At 41.5% G+C, this 18,901-nt stretch overlaps 1 protein-coding gene across 2 annotated transcripts; it reads right to left on the reverse strand.

The window, feature by feature from the left end:
- Window positions 1–38: 38 nt before the first annotated feature.
- On the reverse strand, window positions 39–17,861 carry LOC135557847 (platelet-activating factor acetylhydrolase-like). Of its 2 annotated transcripts, none has more exons than XM_064991518.1 (11): window positions 17,596–17,861; window positions 16,868–16,995; window positions 16,612–16,762; window positions 16,340–16,433; window positions 16,161–16,229; window positions 9,538–9,712; window positions 9,052–9,165; window positions 4,172–4,263; window positions 2,636–2,812; window positions 904–1,052; window positions 39–792 (listed from the first exon to the last, which is right to left on the reverse strand). In XM_064991518.1, exons 2-11 carry the CDS (start codon window positions 16,961–16,963, stop codon window positions 701–703), a joined length of 1,209 nt encoding a protein of 402 aa, XP_064847590.1. In that variant the 5' UTR covers window positions 16,964–16,995; window positions 17,596–17,861; the 3' UTR covers window positions 39–700. The 2 variants fall into 2 exon arrangements, with proteins under 2 accessions (XP_064847590.1, XP_064847589.1); XM_064991517.1 differs by having other exon boundaries at window positions 17,491–17,860.
- Between the last annotated feature and the right edge of the window lie 1,040 nt (window positions 17,862–18,901).

Genomic DNA, 18,901 nt, shown 5'->3' on the forward strand with positions numbered 1-18,901 from the left:
TTATGGTAATTTCTCCCCACAGAATAATTGATCAAGGGCAGTATCCATCATTTATAGTTGTATACAAATCAGATGCATTGGATTACAGTAAATTAAAGTATTTCAGAATTGAACCGTTTGAGTGATCCAAGGCTGTGTTTGAGTGCCTAATGAATATGACACAGGTAGATTAAGGCACATTTATGGAGCTGGTTCAAAGGAATCAAACATCTCATCCTTGTGACTTGTCATCAATTTGCTATTTTTGTTGCGTCTTTTCAAGTAGTATTTTGCTTCAATCTGTGCAATCATGCTAGATACATAAATTAACCATCTAGGGGTCATAAACTGAAAGTCTTGGAATTATATTTCCAAAGACTCCTGCCTTTTCAAAATGGACTTAATATCCCATACAGGTGTAAAATGTTATACACTACAACCATAATTAGTTCAGGTACATAGATACGGTTGAGTGCAGTGTTCCTACAAAACCGTAAAACTTGATTAGCTTGACATTACTTGGAGATACAGTATACCTCTCCAAGCAATCATAATTTGGTACTGGTGAAGACTGACTAGTAGAAATCACTGCTCTATTTGACATATCCATGATTGAAACTACATTCAAGACTCAGTGCAATAAATATTGGCACTTTTGAGTTCGTGGAATTGGCTGGAAACCATGCATCCCTCTGAGGTCCATAGCGCAGATGGAACTGAACTAAGATATTTCAGTAACATTGGTGCCTGGAATGAGGTTGTGGTCCTTGCCCTCTATTAGATGGTCCCATTGATTGAAGTCTTTATCTAAACCTGCAAAACGAAGGCAAACCCGTTTTACAAAATCAAAGTAAAAAAGCTTCTGCACACAGAATGACATGTCTGATGCACCTGTTGAACCAAATTAACTCTACAGATCCTTACCTAGATGTCTCTGCAGGAATGCTAGCGATGCTCTATTACAGAGATCGATGCCGACCTGAGGGTCGATCTCTCCTTTCAGATTCAGGATCTTCCCTATCCAGTTGCCAGTCAGGAAGGTGAAGTCTGGGAAGCTCTGGTGAACGGTTCCCCTGTGGGGGAAGAAGAGAATGTAAGATTACTCAAGTGTCCATTGTCATTTTCAGATTAAATAAATAAAACAATTCTTAACCCAACCCCCTGAGAAACAGGGTCAGCTACTGAATATATATTTTTGTACGTCATGATGTGCCCCTCACATAACAATTGAGGCAACTGTGTTCTTTGAATGGTGAACTGAAACCATTTAAAAAGTGAAAAGATCCTCCTTGGAAGGCAATAAACAAGTATTTATTGCACCCATACTGGTTTCAAAATCAGGAAGTGGCATTGTAAGCCTGACAGGAGTTATAAAGGCCAGCAGGAAAGCAGATTCAGCAAGAGTGCTTGTTTGTTCTCTTGCATTACTCAACTGGACCAAAGAGAGGGCTGAGCCGACAACATCACCAAAACGATGTGAGTGCTTCCATGGGACAGGAGTCAAATCAAATTTGATTTGTCACATGCGGAGGTGTAGACCTTACAGTGAAATGCTTACTTACAAGCCCTTAACCAACAATGCTTTAAGAAGTTACGAAAAAGGGTGTTCAGTAAAATAATAGCGAGGCTATATTCAGGGGGTACCGGGTAATTTAGGTAAAATGTACATGCAGGTAGAGTTAAAGTGACTATGCATAGATAATAAACAGAGTAGCAGCAGCGTAAAAGAGGGGTCTGGGTAGCCCTTTAATAATTGGTGCAGGAGTCTTATGGCTTGGGGGTAGAAGCTGTTTAGAAGCCTTTTGTACCTAGACTTGGCGCTCCGGTACCGCTTGCCGTGCAGTAGCAGAGAGAACAGCCTGTGACTAGCGTGGCTGGAGTCTGACCATTTTTATGGCTTTCCTCACACCCCCTGACATAGAGGTCCTGGATGGCAGGAAGCTTGGCCCCAGTGATGTACTGGGCCGTATGTACTACCCTCTGTAGTACCTTGCAGTCGAAAGGCTGAGCGGTTGCTATACCAGGCAGTGATGCAACCAGTCAAGATAATCTCGATGGTGCAGCTGTAGAACCTTTTGAGGATCTGAGGACCCATGACAAACCTTTCAGTCTCCTGAGGGGGAATAGGCTTTGTCGTGCCCTCTTCACGACTGTCCTAGCTCTCAACATGCTCCACTACAGCCCCGTCAATGAGAATGGGGGCATGCTCGGTCCTCCTTTTCCTGTAGTCCACAATCACCTCCCTTGTCTTGATCACGAGAGGTTGTTTTGATTCTGGACAGCCAGATTACTCGCAAGAATGACAAGAAAGTGGCTAATTTCATCTTGTTCTTGACACCTTCTCTTGTTTTGACTGATATGACTAATCAAAAGGGAACCACCGCGCTAAATGGCTAAAATTCACTAGCTAGCTAACCAACAATTATACAATGTATTTGAGACTGTGCAAATGTATTTATGTTTTCAATAAACATTGGAGACAAAAGACAGCTTACAACAATTTAAGCCAACTGTGTCTGTTTTGCCCCATAGTTGCGCACGGATCGGTTTTGTTGCTAAACAACCAATCAATCTGTAGGTGTGGAAACAAAATCAACAAATCTATCGTCTTTCACATTGTCATCTCAGTAACAGTGAATGTATACTCTTTCCATACTTGATGGTGATCATTTTCCTCTGCATGGAGGTGGAGGAGGAGTCCAGTTTCCTCATGCGACTGATGTTCCCGGCCCATTGGAACTTCTCAGAGTTGATGAAGAAGATGGGCTGCTTTACCCTGACATAGATCTCTTCATCCAGGGGGAACATCCATGCGTCCAAGGCAATGCCACACCTGAGGAGATCAACAAAAATATACAAATAATATTGTGAGTTCGGGGGGGTGCCCCAACCAGGACTCGATCCTGGGTCCAGCAACTGTCAACACAACGTCTTATCTGTTACGCCAAGAGATCTGAACCTCTCGACGAGGTTTCTAGGTGTTATGTTAAGGTTGCTGCAATAGTATAATATGGTCATTTCAGTGGTGGAAAAAGTATAGACACATTAATAGAATGTTACTCAAGTAAAAGTCTAAAAGTATTTGGTTCTAAATATACTTAAGTATCAAAAGTAAAAGTATAAATAATTTCAAATTTCTTATATTAAGCAAAGCAAACGGCACCCTTTTCTTGTTTTAAAAATGTACGGATAGCAATGGGCACAACAACACTCAAACATAATTTACAAATGATGCATTTGTGTTTAGTGCGTCCGCCAGATCTGAGGCAGTAGGGTTGACCATGTATAATTTTGATAAGTGCATGAATTGGACCATTTTCCTGCCCTGATACGCATTCAGAATGTAACGAGTACTTTTGTGTGTCAAGGAAAATGTAAGGAGTGTAGTGAAGTGAATGTCGTGAAGTAAAAGTAGTCAAAAATATAAATAGTAAAGTAAAGTACTGATACCCCAAAAAACGACTTAAGTAGTACTCTAAAGTATTTCTACTTCAGTACTTTACGCCACTGGATTCATTTAGCAAGAGAGCTAGGTACTTCTCTAGCACTAGAAAAACAGACTTAATTGATATACGCCAACAACCATCTGAGGGATGTGATGGAAAATGTTATTGTGTGAAGAGACGTTCTTATTTTTCGTGTCATAAATAATCCTTGGTTCCTGCCTATGCTTGGTAAAGATATGAGAGGTGACATCACCACCTCCTTAGGACCATCTGGCAGAATATGTTCTTTAAGATAGGAGACAGTGCCAGACACATGCAGGAACCAACCCTATGAACCATGCAAATATAACCTGTCTGTGTTAGCAGTATATAAGAGAACAAACGGGACTGCGCCGACAGAGCTCAGTTCAGACCGGTACTTTATGCATCTACGTTTGACTGTGAGCTCTCCAGCTTGCTGTTAATAAACAATGATTAATTCAAGATTGATTTCATATTTACTTTTATCTATTTTAATTTTTCTTCTCTTCTTCACGGTAAAGTCTACACTTGATGTACTCTGCACATGTGACAAATACAATTTGATTTGATTCAAACCCCATGTTCCAAGGAAACATTTTGAACCATCTCATCTTAATGTGCCATTTGATGAAATTGATTATACTTTAGTAGAGAGGAAAATGTTATGAAGATGTGAAAACTGAAGCGACTTTGAATGTGATGAAATTGACAGGGGTAACTCTTACTTGAAGTTGACATCTTTGCAGAGGGCTTCTACCACTGTTGCTCCCCCAAAAGAATGGCCCATCACCGCTATCCGGCACAAGTCCATAGAGTTCTGGGGAAGAGGGAAGATACAGGGTGATGTCATTCATTACCAGTAACACCGGATATGATTCAAACAGCAGAAAAAGTCATTGTACTAAGAGTTTGAACACGAGATGACCGAATACCAATCGAACTTTCAGCCAACATGCACAACTTGTAGGGCCTGTTTATTATCCAATGTGGAGGAATATGTCTAAACAGTTCTCAAAACTGTCATTCAACAAATTAAAAACAGGTGGCCTTGTTTCTTTAGTTTGCTCTACATCAGCGGTTCCCACACTTTTTATAGTCCCGTACCCCTTCAAACATACAACCTCCAGCTGTGTACCCCCTCTAGGGTCAGCACACTCTCAAATGTTGTTTTTGCCATCATTGTAAGCCTGCCACACACACTATACAATACATTTATTAAACATAACAATGAGTGTGAGTGTGTCACAACCCGGCTCATAAGAAGTGATAATAAAGAGCTCTTACAGGAACAGGGCACAAATAATAATCATCACTTTACTCTTTATTTAACCATCTTACATATAAAACTTTATTTGTTCATCAAAAATTGTGAATAACTCACCACAGGTGAATGAGAAGGGTGTGTTTGAAAGGATGCACATACAGTTGAAGTTAGAAGTTTACATACACCTTAACCAAATACATTTAAACTCAGTTTTTCACAATTCCTGGCATTCAATCCGAGTAAAGATTCCGTCTCAGGGCAGTTAGAATCACCACTTTATTTTAAGAATGTGAAATGTCAGAATAATAGTAGAGAGAATTATTTATTTCAGCTTTAATTTCTTTCATCACATTCCCAGTGGGTCAGAAGTTTACATATACTCAATGAGCATTTGATAGCATTGCCTTTAAATTGTTTAACGAGAGTCAAATGTTTCGGGTATCCTTCCACAAGCTTCCCACAATAAGTTGGGTGAATTGTGTCCCATTCCTCCTGACAGAGATGGTGTAACTGAGTCAGGTTTGTAGGCCTCCTTGCTCGCACACGCCTTTTCAGTTCTGCCCACAGATTTTCTATAGGATTGAGGTCCGGGCTTAGTGATGGTCACTCCAATACCTTGACTTTGTTGTCCTTATGCCATTTTGTCACAACTTTGGAAGTATGCTTGGGGTCATTGTATATTTGGAAGATCCATTTGCGACCAAGCTTTTAACTTCCTGACTGATGTCTTGATGTTGCTTCAATATATCCACATCATTTTCCTCCCTCATGACGCCATCTATTTTGTGAAGTGCACCAGTCCCTCCTGCAGCAAAGCACCCACACAACATGATGCTGCCACCCCCATGCTTCACGGTTGGGATGTGTTCTTTGGCTTGCAAGCCTCCCCCTTCTTCCTCCAAACATAACGATGGTCATTAAGGCCAAACAGTTCTATTTTTGTTTCATCAGACCAGAGGACATTTCTCCAAAAAGTATGATCATTGTCCCCATGTGCAGTTGCAAACCGCAGTCTGGCTTTTTTATGGTGGTTTTGGAGCAGTGGCTTCTTCCTTGCTGAGCGGCCTTTCAGGTTATGTCGATGTAGGACTCGTTTTACTGTGGATATAGATACTTTTGTACCCGTTTCCTCCAGCATCTTCACAGGGTCCTTTGCTGTTGTTCTGGGATTGATTTGCACTTTTCGCACCAAAGTATGTTCATCTCTAGGAGACAGAACGCGTCTCTTTCCTGAGCGGTATGACGGCTGCGTGGTCCCATGGTGTTTATATTTGCGTACTATTGTTTGCACAGATGAACGTGGTACCTTCAGACGTTTGGAAATTGCTCCCAAGGATGAACTAGACTTGTGGAGGTCTACAATAATTTTCTGAGGCCTTGGTTGATTTTTTTTCTTTTCCCCATGATGTCAAGCAAAGAGGCACTGAGTTTGAAGGTAGGCCTTGAAAGACATCCACAGGTACACCTCCTATTGACTCAAATGATGTCCATTAGACTATCAGAAGCTTCTAAAGCCATGGCGGCATATTCTGGAGGCACAGTCAACTTAGTGTATGTAAACTTCTGAACCACTGGAATTGTGATACAGTGAATTATATGTGAAATAATCTGTCTGTAAACAATTGTTGGAAAAATTACTTGTGTCATGCACAAGTACTTGACAAAACTATAGTTTGTTAACAAGAAATTTGTAGAGTGGTTGAAAAACAAGTTAAAATGACTCCAACCTAAGTATATGTAAACTTCCAACTTCAAATGTAACTCTGCAATGTTGGGTTGTATTGGAGAGTCTCAGTCTTAAATCATTTTCCACACAGTCTGTGCCTGTATTTAGTTTTCATGCTAGTGAGGCCGAGAATCCACTCTCACATAGGTATGTGGTTGCAAAGGGCATTAGTGTCTTAACAGTGCGATTTGCCAAGGCAGGATACTCTTGAGCGCAGCCCAATCCAAAAATCTGCCAGTGGCTTCTGATTAAATTCAATTTTCACAAAACCGCTTGTTGCAATTTCGATGAGGCTCTCTTGTTCAGATATCGGTAAGTGGACTGGAGGCAGGGCATGAAAGGGATAAAGAATCTAGTTGTTTGTGTCGTCCATCTCGGGAAAGTATCTGCGTAATTACGCACCCAACTCACTCAGGAGCTGCGCTATATCACATTTGACATTGTCCATAAGCTTGAGTTCATTTCCACACAAAAAAATCATACAATGGAAAGACCTGTGTGTTGTCCTTGTTAATGCAGACAGAAAAGAGCTCCAACTTCTTAATCATAGCCTCAATTTTGTCCCGCACATTGAATATAGTTGTGGAGAGTCCCTGTAATCTTAGATTCAGATCATTCAGGCGAGAAAAAACATCAACCAGATAGGCCAGTCGTGTGAGAAACTCATCATCATGCAAGAGGTCAGACAAGTGAAAATTATGGTCAGTCAAGAAAACTGTAAGCTCGTCTCTCAATTAAAAAAAAAAAGTAAATACTTTGCACCTTGATAACCAGGTCACTTCTGTATGTTGTAAAAGGGTTACATGGTCGCTACCCATATCATTGCATAGTGCAGAAAATACATGAGAGTTCAGGGGCCTTGCTTTAAGAAAGCTAACCATGTTCACTGTAGTCTCCAAAACGTCTTTCAAGCTGTCAGGCGTTCCCGTAGCAGCAAGAGCCTCTCGGTGGATGCTGCAGTGGACCCAACTGCTTGCGTGCGCGTTACCACTCTACTATGTCTCCATGTCATGGCTTTTGCGCCATAAGTACAGATACCAACACATCTTGGCCATCAAAGTCCATTTGATGTCAGAAAGCTGTCCAGTACTTCAAAATATACCATCTCCTGTTATCCTGGTTTCCAGAAGAGGATGTCTTCCTTAATTGACCCCCCATAAACGTAACAGACATATACCAGGAGCTGTGCCAGTCCCACCACGTCTGTTGACTCATCTAGCTGTAACGCATATAATTCACTGGCTTGTATATGAAGCAGTAATTGTTTCAAAACATCTCCTGCCATGTCACTGATGTGTCGTGAAACAGTGTTGTTTGATGAAGGCATTGTCTGTATAGTTTTTTGGCCTTTTCCCCCAGGATTGTCCCAGCCATATCCATGGCAGCAGGAAGTATTAAGTCCTCCACAATAGTATGAGACTTGCCTGTCCTTGCCACTCGGTAGCTCACCATATAAGATGCTTCTAGACCCTTCTTATTAATGGTATCTGTTGCTTTTATACATGTCTTACTATTCGAAAAGTCGTCTTAATTCTCGCTCAAAAATCTCCTGTGGCTTATTTTTCAAATTGCCATGTTTTGTTTTAAATGTCTGCGCAAGAGTGAAGGTTTCATCAAGTTGTGAGATAGCACTTTTACACATATAACATACTGTGGCTGAGGAAAGACACTACTCCCAATAAAAGTGAATCCCAAATCAATGTAGTTCTCATCATATTTGCACCTCTTCGATAGTCCAACGTCCCTGTCTGTTGTTCGGTGCTTTCCCAGGTAAGGGGGCAGTAGCTTTTCGGCTGCATCAGATTCACAACTGTCAGTGTCCAAGCTAGCTGGGCTAACAACAAATGTAGAATGACTGATTCTAGCATTGGATGGGCTCGTGGACGCAGAACAACTTGTGTCGTCGACAGGTGCAGGTGTAGTACTGCTGGTAGTAGCAGTACTATCAGTAGAGCTGGTATGTGTCTCTATGGACACGGGCCTTACTTTTCTTAACCATTTATCCGTTTTCGAGCTAACAGAATGAGCAACAGCTACATTTGGCTACATAGGGACCGTTAGTGGAATTCCCACGGGAGATTAACGGTTAATACGATTGGATGTTCATTATTTGACTAGGCTACCTGTATTTGACATTGTGTTGTTATTTCGTTGAAAACTAGATGGTTTAATTTTATTTTTGGCAGTGAAACGAGGCTACTCAGGCGGAAAAAAAATGTACAGCCCCGTTGGAAAATATATATATTTTTTTAATGTGAATCACATTTTTATTTGGCGTACCCCGACGGCATTTCGATTACCCCAGTTTGGGAACACCTGCTCTACATAAAGGGTTCACGTGGTGTTGTGAGTAGGCGGAGTCTAAAAGCAGTTCATTTAGCCATTCCCAGCGGCAGAGAACACAAAAGGGTTCACGTGGTGTTGTGAGTAGGCGGAGTCTAAAAGCAGTTCATTTAGCCATTCCCAGCGGCAGAGAACACAAAAGGGTTCACGTGGTGTTGTGAGTAGGCGGAGTCTAAAAGCAGTTCATTTAGCCATTCCCAGCGGCAGAGAACACAAAAGGGTTCAAAAGCCGCTGGTCACAGATTGTTTCATTTGAGACATAAAATATTCACCACCAAAGTCGTCCAGTCAAACTCTGTCTGAAGCACGTTCTCCATATTTTTTCCTGAGTTGATTTGGATGAGTGTATCCAAAGCCTTTATGCACTCGTCAGCTCGCTGTTTCACCTACAAACAGACAGTTCAATATTATGCTTAGTTCTCAAACACATGAAATTGTCTTCCTAACAGAATGCAATGCGGAGTAATATGACCAGTGTGGCTCAGTTGGTAGAGCATGGCGCTTGCAACTCCAAGGTTGTGGGTTTGATTCCCACAGGGGACAAGCACAAAAATGTATGCACTGGATAAAAGCATCTTCTAAATGACTTCAGTGTAAAAATATAATACAAATGTAATATTCCATGTTATGGGAGTAGTGATATCACATTCATAAAACAAATGTATTACTCAAATGTATGGTCCTGAGGAATGGCTCAGACAAGCAGATAAAAGGGTCTACACATGATTACACTGAATGTGAAATATTCAAATGTGTACCTGTTTATTCCTAAGGGGGAATTCACTCTCGCCTGGTTTCAGAGATCGGTAGTACATCCATTCCTCTACCAGGTTCTCTGGAGCCTCGGGGTTGGGTTTAGGCGGCGAAGCCTCATCTTTCTCAGGCTCTTGAGGCTTTTGATGGTAGAAGTATGTCGCAGAGGCAGATTCATCCCTAGAGTAAAACATCAAATAGATATCGTTCAGTGGCACCAATACTGACATTATATCCTTTCGGTTGTTGTACAATGCTGACAGAGATCTGAAAAAAAAGTATTTTTTTTTTTTAAGTACACAAGTGTGCTTTAATGAATAGGATATAGGAAAACGTACATGTATAATATTACATATTAAGTGAAAATAAACAGTAATGACATACATACAGTACCAGTCAAAAGTTTTAAAACACCTACTCATTCAAGGGTTGTTCTTTATTTGTACTACTTTCTACATTGTAGAATAATAGTGAAGAGGTCAAAACTATGAAATAACACATATGGAATCATTTAGTAACCAAAAAAGTGAAACAAATTAAAATAGATTTTATATTTGAGATTCTTCAAAGTAGCCACCCTTTGCCTTGATGACAGCTTTGCACACTCTTGGCATTCTCTCAAAAAGCTTCATGCACGATAGCTAAGGAATTATCGAGGTTTTGCACTATCTACCTACCGAGTTTTCATCTGTATTTCTCATAGCTGTCTACATACCATCACAGACTGATGCTGGCACTAAGACCACACTGAATGAGCTGTATTCCATCATAAGCGAACAGGAAAATGCTCATTCAGAGGCGGTGCACCAAGTAGCCTGGGATTTTAATGCAGGGAAACTAAATCCATCTTCCAAATTTCTGTCAGCATGTTAAATGTACAACCACAGGGGAAAAAAAATTATGGACCGCCTTTACTCCACACATAGAGATGCATACATAGCTATCCCTTGCCCTCCATTTGGCAAATCTGACCATAATTCTATGCTCCTGATTCCTGCTTACAAGCTAAAGTTAAAGCAGGAAGCACCAGTGACTCGGTCTATAAAAAAGTGGTCAGATGAAGCCGATGCTAAACTACAGGACTGTTTTTCTAGCACAGACTGGAATAAGTTCCGGGGTTCCTCTGATGGCATTGAGGAGTACACCACATCAGTCATTGGCTTCATCAATAAGTGCATTGATGACGTCGTCCCCACAGTGACCATACGTACATACCCCAACCAGAAGCCATGGAATACAGGCAACTTCCGCACTGTGATAAAGGGTAGAGCTGCCGCTTTCAAGGAGCGGGACTCTAACCCGGAAGCTTATAAGAAATCCTGCTATCCCCTCCGGCGAACCATCAAACAGGCAAAGCGTCAATACAGGGCTAAGATCAAATCGTACTACACCGGCTCTGACACTCGTCGGATGTGGCAGGTCTTGCAAACCATTACAGACTACAAAAGGGAAGCACAGCCAAGAGCTGCCCATTGACACGAGCCTACCAGACGAGATAAACCACTTCTATGCTCGCTTCGAGGCAAATAATACTAAAACATGCATGAGAGCACCAGCTGTTCCGGAAGACTATGTAATCATGCTCTCCGCATGCGATGTAAGACCTTTAAACAGGTCAACATTCACAAGGCTGCAAGGCCAGACGGATTACCAGGACGTGTACTGCGAGCATCCGCGGACCAACTGGCAAGTGTCTTCACTGACATTTTCAACCTCGCCCTGTCCGAGTCTGTAATACCTACATGTTTTAAGTAGACCACCATAGTCCCTGTGCCCAAGAACACTAAGGTAACCTGCCTAAATGACTACCGACCCGTAGCACTCACATCTGTAGCCATGAAGTGCTTTGAAAGGCTGGTCATGGCTCACATCAACACCATCATCCCAGAAACCCTATACTGACTCCAATTTGCATACCGACCAAACAGATCCACAGATGATGCAATCTCTACTGCACTCCACATGACCCTTTCCCACCTGGACAAAAGGAACACCTATGTGAGAATGCTATTCATTGACTACAGCAACACTATAGTGCCCTCAAAGCTCATCAATAAGCTAAGGACCCTGGGACTAAACACCTGCCTCTGCAATTGAATCCTGGACTTCCTGATGGGCCGCCCCCCAGGTGGTAAGGGTAGGTAACAACACATCCGCCACGTTGATCCTCAACACAGGGGCCCCTCAGGGGGGGTAGTGCGTACAGCCCAGTACATCACTGGGACCACGCTTCCTGCCATCTAGGACCTCTATACCAGGCAGAGTCAGAGGAAGACCCTAAAAATAACCAAAGACACAAGCCACCCTAGTCATAGACTGTTCTCTCTGCTACCGCAAGGCAAGCTGTACTGAAGCGCCAAGTCTAGGTCCAAGAGGCTTCTAAACAGCTTCTACCCCCAAGCCATAAGACTCTGAACAAATAATCAAATGGCCAAATGGTTGTTATCTTCTATGCATAGTCACTTTAATAACTCTACCGACATGTACATATTACCTCAACTAACCGGTGCCCCCGCACATTGACTCTGTACTGGTACCCTTGTATATATTCTTGCTATTGTTATTTTACTGCTGCTCCTTAATTACTTGTTACTTTTTACTGCATTGTGGGTTAGGGGCTCGTAAGTAAGCATTTCACTGTAAGGTCTAAACCTGTTGTATTCGGCGCATGTGATTATTACAATTTGATTTGATGAGGAATGCTTTTCCAATAGTCTTGAAGGAGTTCCCACATATGCTATGCACTTGGCTGCTTTTCCTTCACTCTGCGGTCCAACTCATCCCAAACCATCTCAATTGGGTTGAGGTCAGGTTATTGAGGCCAGGTCATTTCCTGCAGCACTCCATCACTCTCCTTCTTGGTCAAATATCCCTTACACAGACTGGAGGTGTTGGGTCATTGTCCTGTTGAAAAACAAATGATAGTCGCACTAAGCGCAAACCAGATGGGATGGCATATCGCTGCAGAATGCTGTGGTAGCCATGATGGTTAAGTGTGCCTTGAATTCTAAATTAATCACAGTGTCACCAGCAAAGCACCACCAAACATCACACCTCCTCCATGCTTCACGGTGGGAACAAAACATGTAGAGATCATCCGTTCACCTTCTCTGCGTCTTACAAAGGCATGGTGGTTGGAACCAAAAATCTCACATTTGGACTCATCAGACCAAAGGACAGATTTACACCAGTCTAACGTCCATTACTCGTGTTTCTTGTCCCAAGCAGGTCTCTTCTTATTATTATTGGTGTCCTTTAGTAGTGTTTTTTTGTTTTGCAGCAATTCAACCACAAAGGCCTGATTCACGCAGTCTCCTCTGAACAAATCAAATCAAATTTTATTTGTCACATACACATGGTTAGCAGATGTTAATGCGAGTGTAGCGAAATGCTTGTGCTTCTAGTTCCGACAATGCAGTAATAACCAACAAGTAATCTAACTAACAATTCCAAAACTACTGTCTTATACACAGTGTAAGGGGATAAAGAATATGTACATAAAGATATGAATGAGTGATGGTACAGAGCAGCAAAGGCAAGATACAGTAGATGGTATCGAGTACAGTATATACATATGAGATGAGTATGTAAACAAAGTGGCATAGTTAAAGTGGCTAGTGATACATGTATTACATAAAGATGCAGTAGATGCTAGAGTACAGTATATACGTATACATATGAGATGAATAATGTAGGGTATGTAAACATTATATTAGGTAGCATTGTTTAAAGTGGCTAGTGATATATTTTACATAATTTCCCATCAATTCCCATTATTAAAGTGGCTGGAGTTGAGTCAGTGTGTTGGCAGCAGCCACTCAATGTTAGTGGTGGCTGTTTAACAGTCTGATGGCCTTGAGATAGAAGCTGTTTTTCAGTCTCTTGGTCCCAGCTTTGATGCACCTGTACTGACCCCGCCTTCTGGATGATAGCGGGGTGAACAGGCAGTGGCTCGGGTGGTTGTTGTCCTTGATGATCTATATGGCCTTCTTGTAACATCGGGTGGTGTAGGTGTCCTGGAGGGCAGGTAGTTTGCACCCGGTGATGCGTTGTGCAGACCTCACTACCCTCTGGAGAGCCTTACGGTTGTGGGCGGAGCAGTTGCCGTACCAGGCGGTGATACAGCACGCCAGGATGCTCTTGATTGTGCATCTGTAGAAGTTTGTGAGTGCTTTTGGTGACAAGCCGAATTTCTTCAGCCTCCTGAGGTTGAAGAGGCGCTGCTGCGCCTTCTTCACAATGCTGTCTGTGTGGGTGGACCAATTCAGTTTGTCTGTGATGTGTATGCCGAGGAACTTAAAACTTACTACCCTCTCCACTACTGTTCCATCGATGTGGATAGGGGGGTGTTCCCTCTGCTGTTTCCTGAAGTCCACAATCATCTCCTTAGTTTTTTGACGTTGAGTTATTTTCCTGACACCACACTCCGAGGGCCCTCACCTCCTCCCTGTAGGCCGTCTCGTCGTTGTTGGTAATCAAGCCTACCACTGTTGTGTCGTCCGCAAACTTGATGATTGAGTTGGAGGCGTGTGTGGCCACGCAGTTGTGGGTGAACAGGGAGAGGGCTCAGAACGCACCCTTGTGGGGCCCCAGTGTTGAGGATCAGTGGGGTGGAGATGTTGTTGCCTACCCTCACCACCTGGGGGCGGCCCGTCAGGAAGTCCAGTACCCAGTTGCACAGGGCGGGGTCGAGACCCAGGGTCTCGAGCTTGATGACGAGCTTGGAGGGTACTATGGTGTTAAATGCTGAGCTGTAGTCGATGAACAGCATTCTCACATAGGTATTCCTCTTGTCCAGATGGGTTAGGGCAGTGTGCAGTGTGGTTGAGATGTTGTTGATGTTGAGATGTGTCTGTTACTTGAACTCTGTGAAGCATTTATCTGGGCTGCGATTTCTGAGGCTGGTAACTAAAATAAACTTATCCTCTGCAGCAGAGGTAACTTCCAGTGGAGGTCCTTGTGAGATCCAGTTTCATCATAGCGTTTGATGGTTCTTGCGACTGCACTTGAAGAAACTTTAAAAGTTCTTGAAATTTTCCGTATTGACTGACCTTCATGTCTTAGAGTAATTATGGACTGTCGTTTCTCTTTGCTTATTTGGGCTGTTCTTGCCATAATATGGACTTGGTATTTTACCAAATAGGGCTATCTTCTGTATACCAACCCTACCTTGTCACAAAACAACTGATTGGCTCAAACGCATTAAGAAGGAAAGAAATTCCACTATTTAATTCTTAACAAAGCACACCTGTTAATTGAAATGCATTCCAGGTGACTACCTCATGAAGCTGGTTGGGAGAATCCCAAGCATGCGCAAAGCTGTCATCAAGGCAAAGGGTGGATACATATCACATATATTTTGATTTGTTGAACACTACTACATGATACCATATGTGTTATTTCAAAGTTGATGTCTTCACTATTATTCTACAATGTAGAAAATAGTAAAAAAATAAGGAAATACCCTTGAATGACTAGGTGTCCTAACTTTTGACTGGTATTGTACATACATAAAATATGACATATTAAGTGTAGATAAACAGTAATGTTGTACATTAGTCAGAGATTGTCTATCTAGGCCTAACACATATCACTAACACTTCTGTTATCACACTCACTCGTTTGGCTGACAAACCAACCAGATTCCTACAGATTGATAAAACGGCTGACAAACCAACCAGATTCCTACAGATTGATAAAACAGCTGACAAACCAACCAGATTCCTACAGATTGATAAAACGGCTGACAAACCAACCAGATTCCTACAGATTGATAAAACGGCTGACAAACCAACCAGATTCCTACAGATTGATAAAACAGCTGACAAACCAACCAGATTCCTACAGATTGATAAAACGTTTGGTGTTAACGTGTATTTGTTGGATTTACAACTGCAAAGGAACAAAAAATTATCTTAACTGAAATAGAGATTTTTCACTTGAAAGTCAAACTTTCAAGATTAAATTATTCAAAATTCAAATTAATTTGGTTGGAGGCAAGTGATTCTCGCTTATGTGTAATATATCTGATCTGTGGTAAGTTACAGGCGCCTACAAGGTAAAAAAATCAATAATTTTTTTACCTGTTTTGAAAAGAGAAAACAGACAATTCTGCTCCATTGCATTCCATTGTTAGGTGCAAGAGTGACAATATATTTGACTGCATCTTTAACACAACACAAATGTGTAACACAACACAATAGCCAGTTTAGTGCTGCTGAAATTCACAGAAGTCCACAGCAGCAAGCTTAACCTGTATAGGCTGTGGTGGGCTTTGGGCCATAACCCCATGACAGACAGGGTTAGGCCACAGACCAGCCATTATGCTATCCATATAGTACCAGCAGTCCATACTGATAAAAATGTGATGACCTAGTTTGTACCATTGTATCACTCCTACCCTGAGATAAACAGGCAGGCCGCTCACGCCTGCTGCCTATACGAGGGCGACGGTCTGTGTATTTATGGAGAGTCCTATGCCATTGTTAGCTTAAGGACATTAACTGTCGACTGGAATCTCATCCCTTCCTCTGTCCATTAGATTAGGGAGCGCTTCTCAAAGTCTCTTTTCATGAATGAAGTGGACAGAGACTGTGTTTACAGTGTGTGTGTAGAGAGTGTGGAGTACCTGTGTTCCACTGACGCTACTATGAAGCCTTGTGAGGCCAGTTCAGTGCATATGGCTGAATATAAAGTTCTGGGAGAAAAAGAGGTGAGGTATAAGATCATGTCCATATAATAACATAATATAATGTCCATATAATAGAGAATGTACATTTAAGGTGAACAATAAACTTATGTTTGTACCTGAAAGCTCCAAGTCCATGAGAGAAGATGACTACTGGATACTTCCCATTTTGTTTATATGAGCCATTCAGGGCAGCAGGTATCTTAAAAGATCCTTTATAAAACACCAGAAACAACATGTTATAACAACTCAAGCACAGTTTGTGATTAAAAACCTCTACTGTATACGACATGCAACATTGTAAATCTAGCCCACCTGAGTTCGATGTTCCAGGATCACTATAGCGAAAATAACTAAATGGTCATGTGTACCATAGAATAAAAGTATTTACCAAAGAGGTAATTGAAAATCTTTTCACTCAGGCCTCTGTTGATTTTCATGAAGTCTGCAAGCCCATAGAAATATCCTTTACATGGGATCCAGTCTGGTTTTTCAGCATTGTCGGACTCTACACATGGATAGTATAACCTAAAGAATGTTCCCTGGTGACAGACAGTTTAAATGGTTGTTACCAGTTGGTTTGGTATTTGGGAAAGATATTTTTGTCATTTTCCTACTAGCTAGGAAAAAGTAACAACACTATTTACCTCTACGGTATGATCCATCATGAAATCTGAACATCCCACAGCATTAGGCCCTTTTGCTGGTGGGATTCCCAGGTTGTTGCTACAGGAGTTTCCCATAGCTGCGAAGAGACTCAATGTGCACCTTTGATCTGTAAACGTATTAGAATGTCAGTTGAGTCAGCATGAATAAGCACATATCTAGATGGTAGATACGGCGTAGGAAGTTTATTTCAACATTCTTCGTATATTATATGAGAGACTACAGTTCCCCAATAAAGGAGCATGAAGTCAAATTATGTGATGAATGCCAGAACCTAGCAAGATGTTTTTGGATCCTCAACGTGTACATGTAGCTGACAGTTAAAACATGACATAAATAATTAACTAATTAGCCACGGCATTAAGACTGATTTAGTTACAACCAACTAGATCATGGCATTAATGAATTAACATTAGCAAGTATGAACGAAATTGACTAACGTTAGCTATCATGAGTAACTAGGAATGGATAGATGCCAAAAGTTTAAAACGTTGATTTGTGATGCTAGTTATAACTATTTAGTTTTTATAATATGGTTTACCTTTTAAAGCTAACAACAACCAATGACAAATTAGTTCGATTCAATTCAGTAACGTATCCATACCTGATCCTGTCCTTGACCACTGATAAATCTTCTTAGCTAATAACTGTATGAGTCCACCATTAGCGTACATCGACCTGCCTGATAAAGTTAGTTAGAAAGACGTACCAGTTGCTCGTGGGTTGCTATGTCAACATTATCAGGTGAAACCTGTTTAAAAGTATGTCATTCGGGAGTGGCTTCCTATGTGCATTCACTGTCTGTGGACACACATGTAGTAAGAGTTGGGTTAGACAAATCGGGACTAGTGATGCACCAACTGACGTAGCTACTAGCTGGTTAGCTTAGCATTAGCACTTGCTAGCTACAGACTGCCTTCAAAAAGCATGGTCTCGTGTGTCTTCATGGCTTCTGTCCGCTGTAGTAGCAAAGATGCTTGTATAGCTAAACCACTACACCAAGATACACCACAACCGGTCGTTTTAAACGGGAACAAATGAGTCATAGTGGGCATAACCAAGCAAGGAGGTGGGCAGAGCCAAGCACGAGCTATCAAAGATCCGATTGGCGCGTACAATTTAATATTTGCATATTTCTGTTGGGGAACGTCTTCTCTAAAGAGCGCGGGTGCAAAAACTCAATTCGCCTTTGCACTCGTTCTAAACAACGTAATTTGTTAAATATTTGACAAAAGGTAACGTCTACAAAACCAGTCCAATCTGTTCGTAACATATTCTAGTTTTGGGAACATAAAACTGTATTGAGATCAAATGTTTAGTCGATGAGAAAATTTGCAGAATGTCGGCGAAAATCCATCTCGTTCCATCTTCTCCCACTGCAGGCCAGTGGATTTCCACTAACTATCATATTTGGTCGTGAGTGGAAACGCCAAGCAGATGCTTCACATGAATACATCTGGTGAAATATCGGTCTCATTGTTCTGTCGGTGATAATAGTATGGTTGGCAATCGCTTTGTAATTATTTGCATTTTAATTGCATGACACAAACATTGTACAGATCAATATGCAAATATCACAAATAACAAAATATTACAGAAAAGTAAATAAATAAAACCAGAGAGACACTGAAAAAGTATATATTACACAATTACACAAGTTCGATTTTGACAAATACAGCAGATACTTTTTGTAAATGCAACAATTGATGTCATTAAGTTTTCAACAAAGTGGTAAACCCATAGATACAGCTGCAATGTTTCCCAACCCTGCTCCTTGAGTACACAATTTTATTGTAACACTGGACAAGCATACCTGATTCATCTTGTCAACAATCCCTCAATGAGGTGTTTGTCCAGGGCAACAACAACAATGCCTACTATTGGGGGTAATGGAGGACCAGGGCTGGGAAACACTGAGTAAGAGAACTCATCTTTATATCTGTGCCATTATAATGTCTGTTTTTTATTTACCTTTATTTAACTAAGAACAAATGCTTATTTTCAATGACAGCCTA

This window comes from Oncorhynchus masou, chromosome 16, assembly GCF_036934945.1.
Source record: "Oncorhynchus masou masou isolate Uvic2021 chromosome 16, UVic_Omas_1.1, whole genome shotgun sequence".
Lineage (NCBI taxonomy): Eukaryota > Metazoa > Chordata > Actinopteri > Salmoniformes > Salmonidae > Oncorhynchus > Oncorhynchus masou.

Excerpts from the sequence above, each read along its gene's own strand:
- LOC135557847 (XM_064991517.1), bottom strand. The coding sequence starts at position 17,560 with ATGTACGCTAATGGTGGACTCATACAGTTATTAGCTAAGAAGATTTAT. Across the intron at positions 16,996-17,490 it reads GTGGTCAAGGACAGGATCAG|ATCAAAGGTGCACATTGAGT; the intron begins GTATGGATACGT and ends ATACGTTTACAG. Across the intron at positions 1,053-2,635 it reads AGGAAAATGATCACCATCAA|GGGAACCGTTCACCAGAGCT; the intron begins GTATGGAAAGAG and ends CTTCCCCCACAG.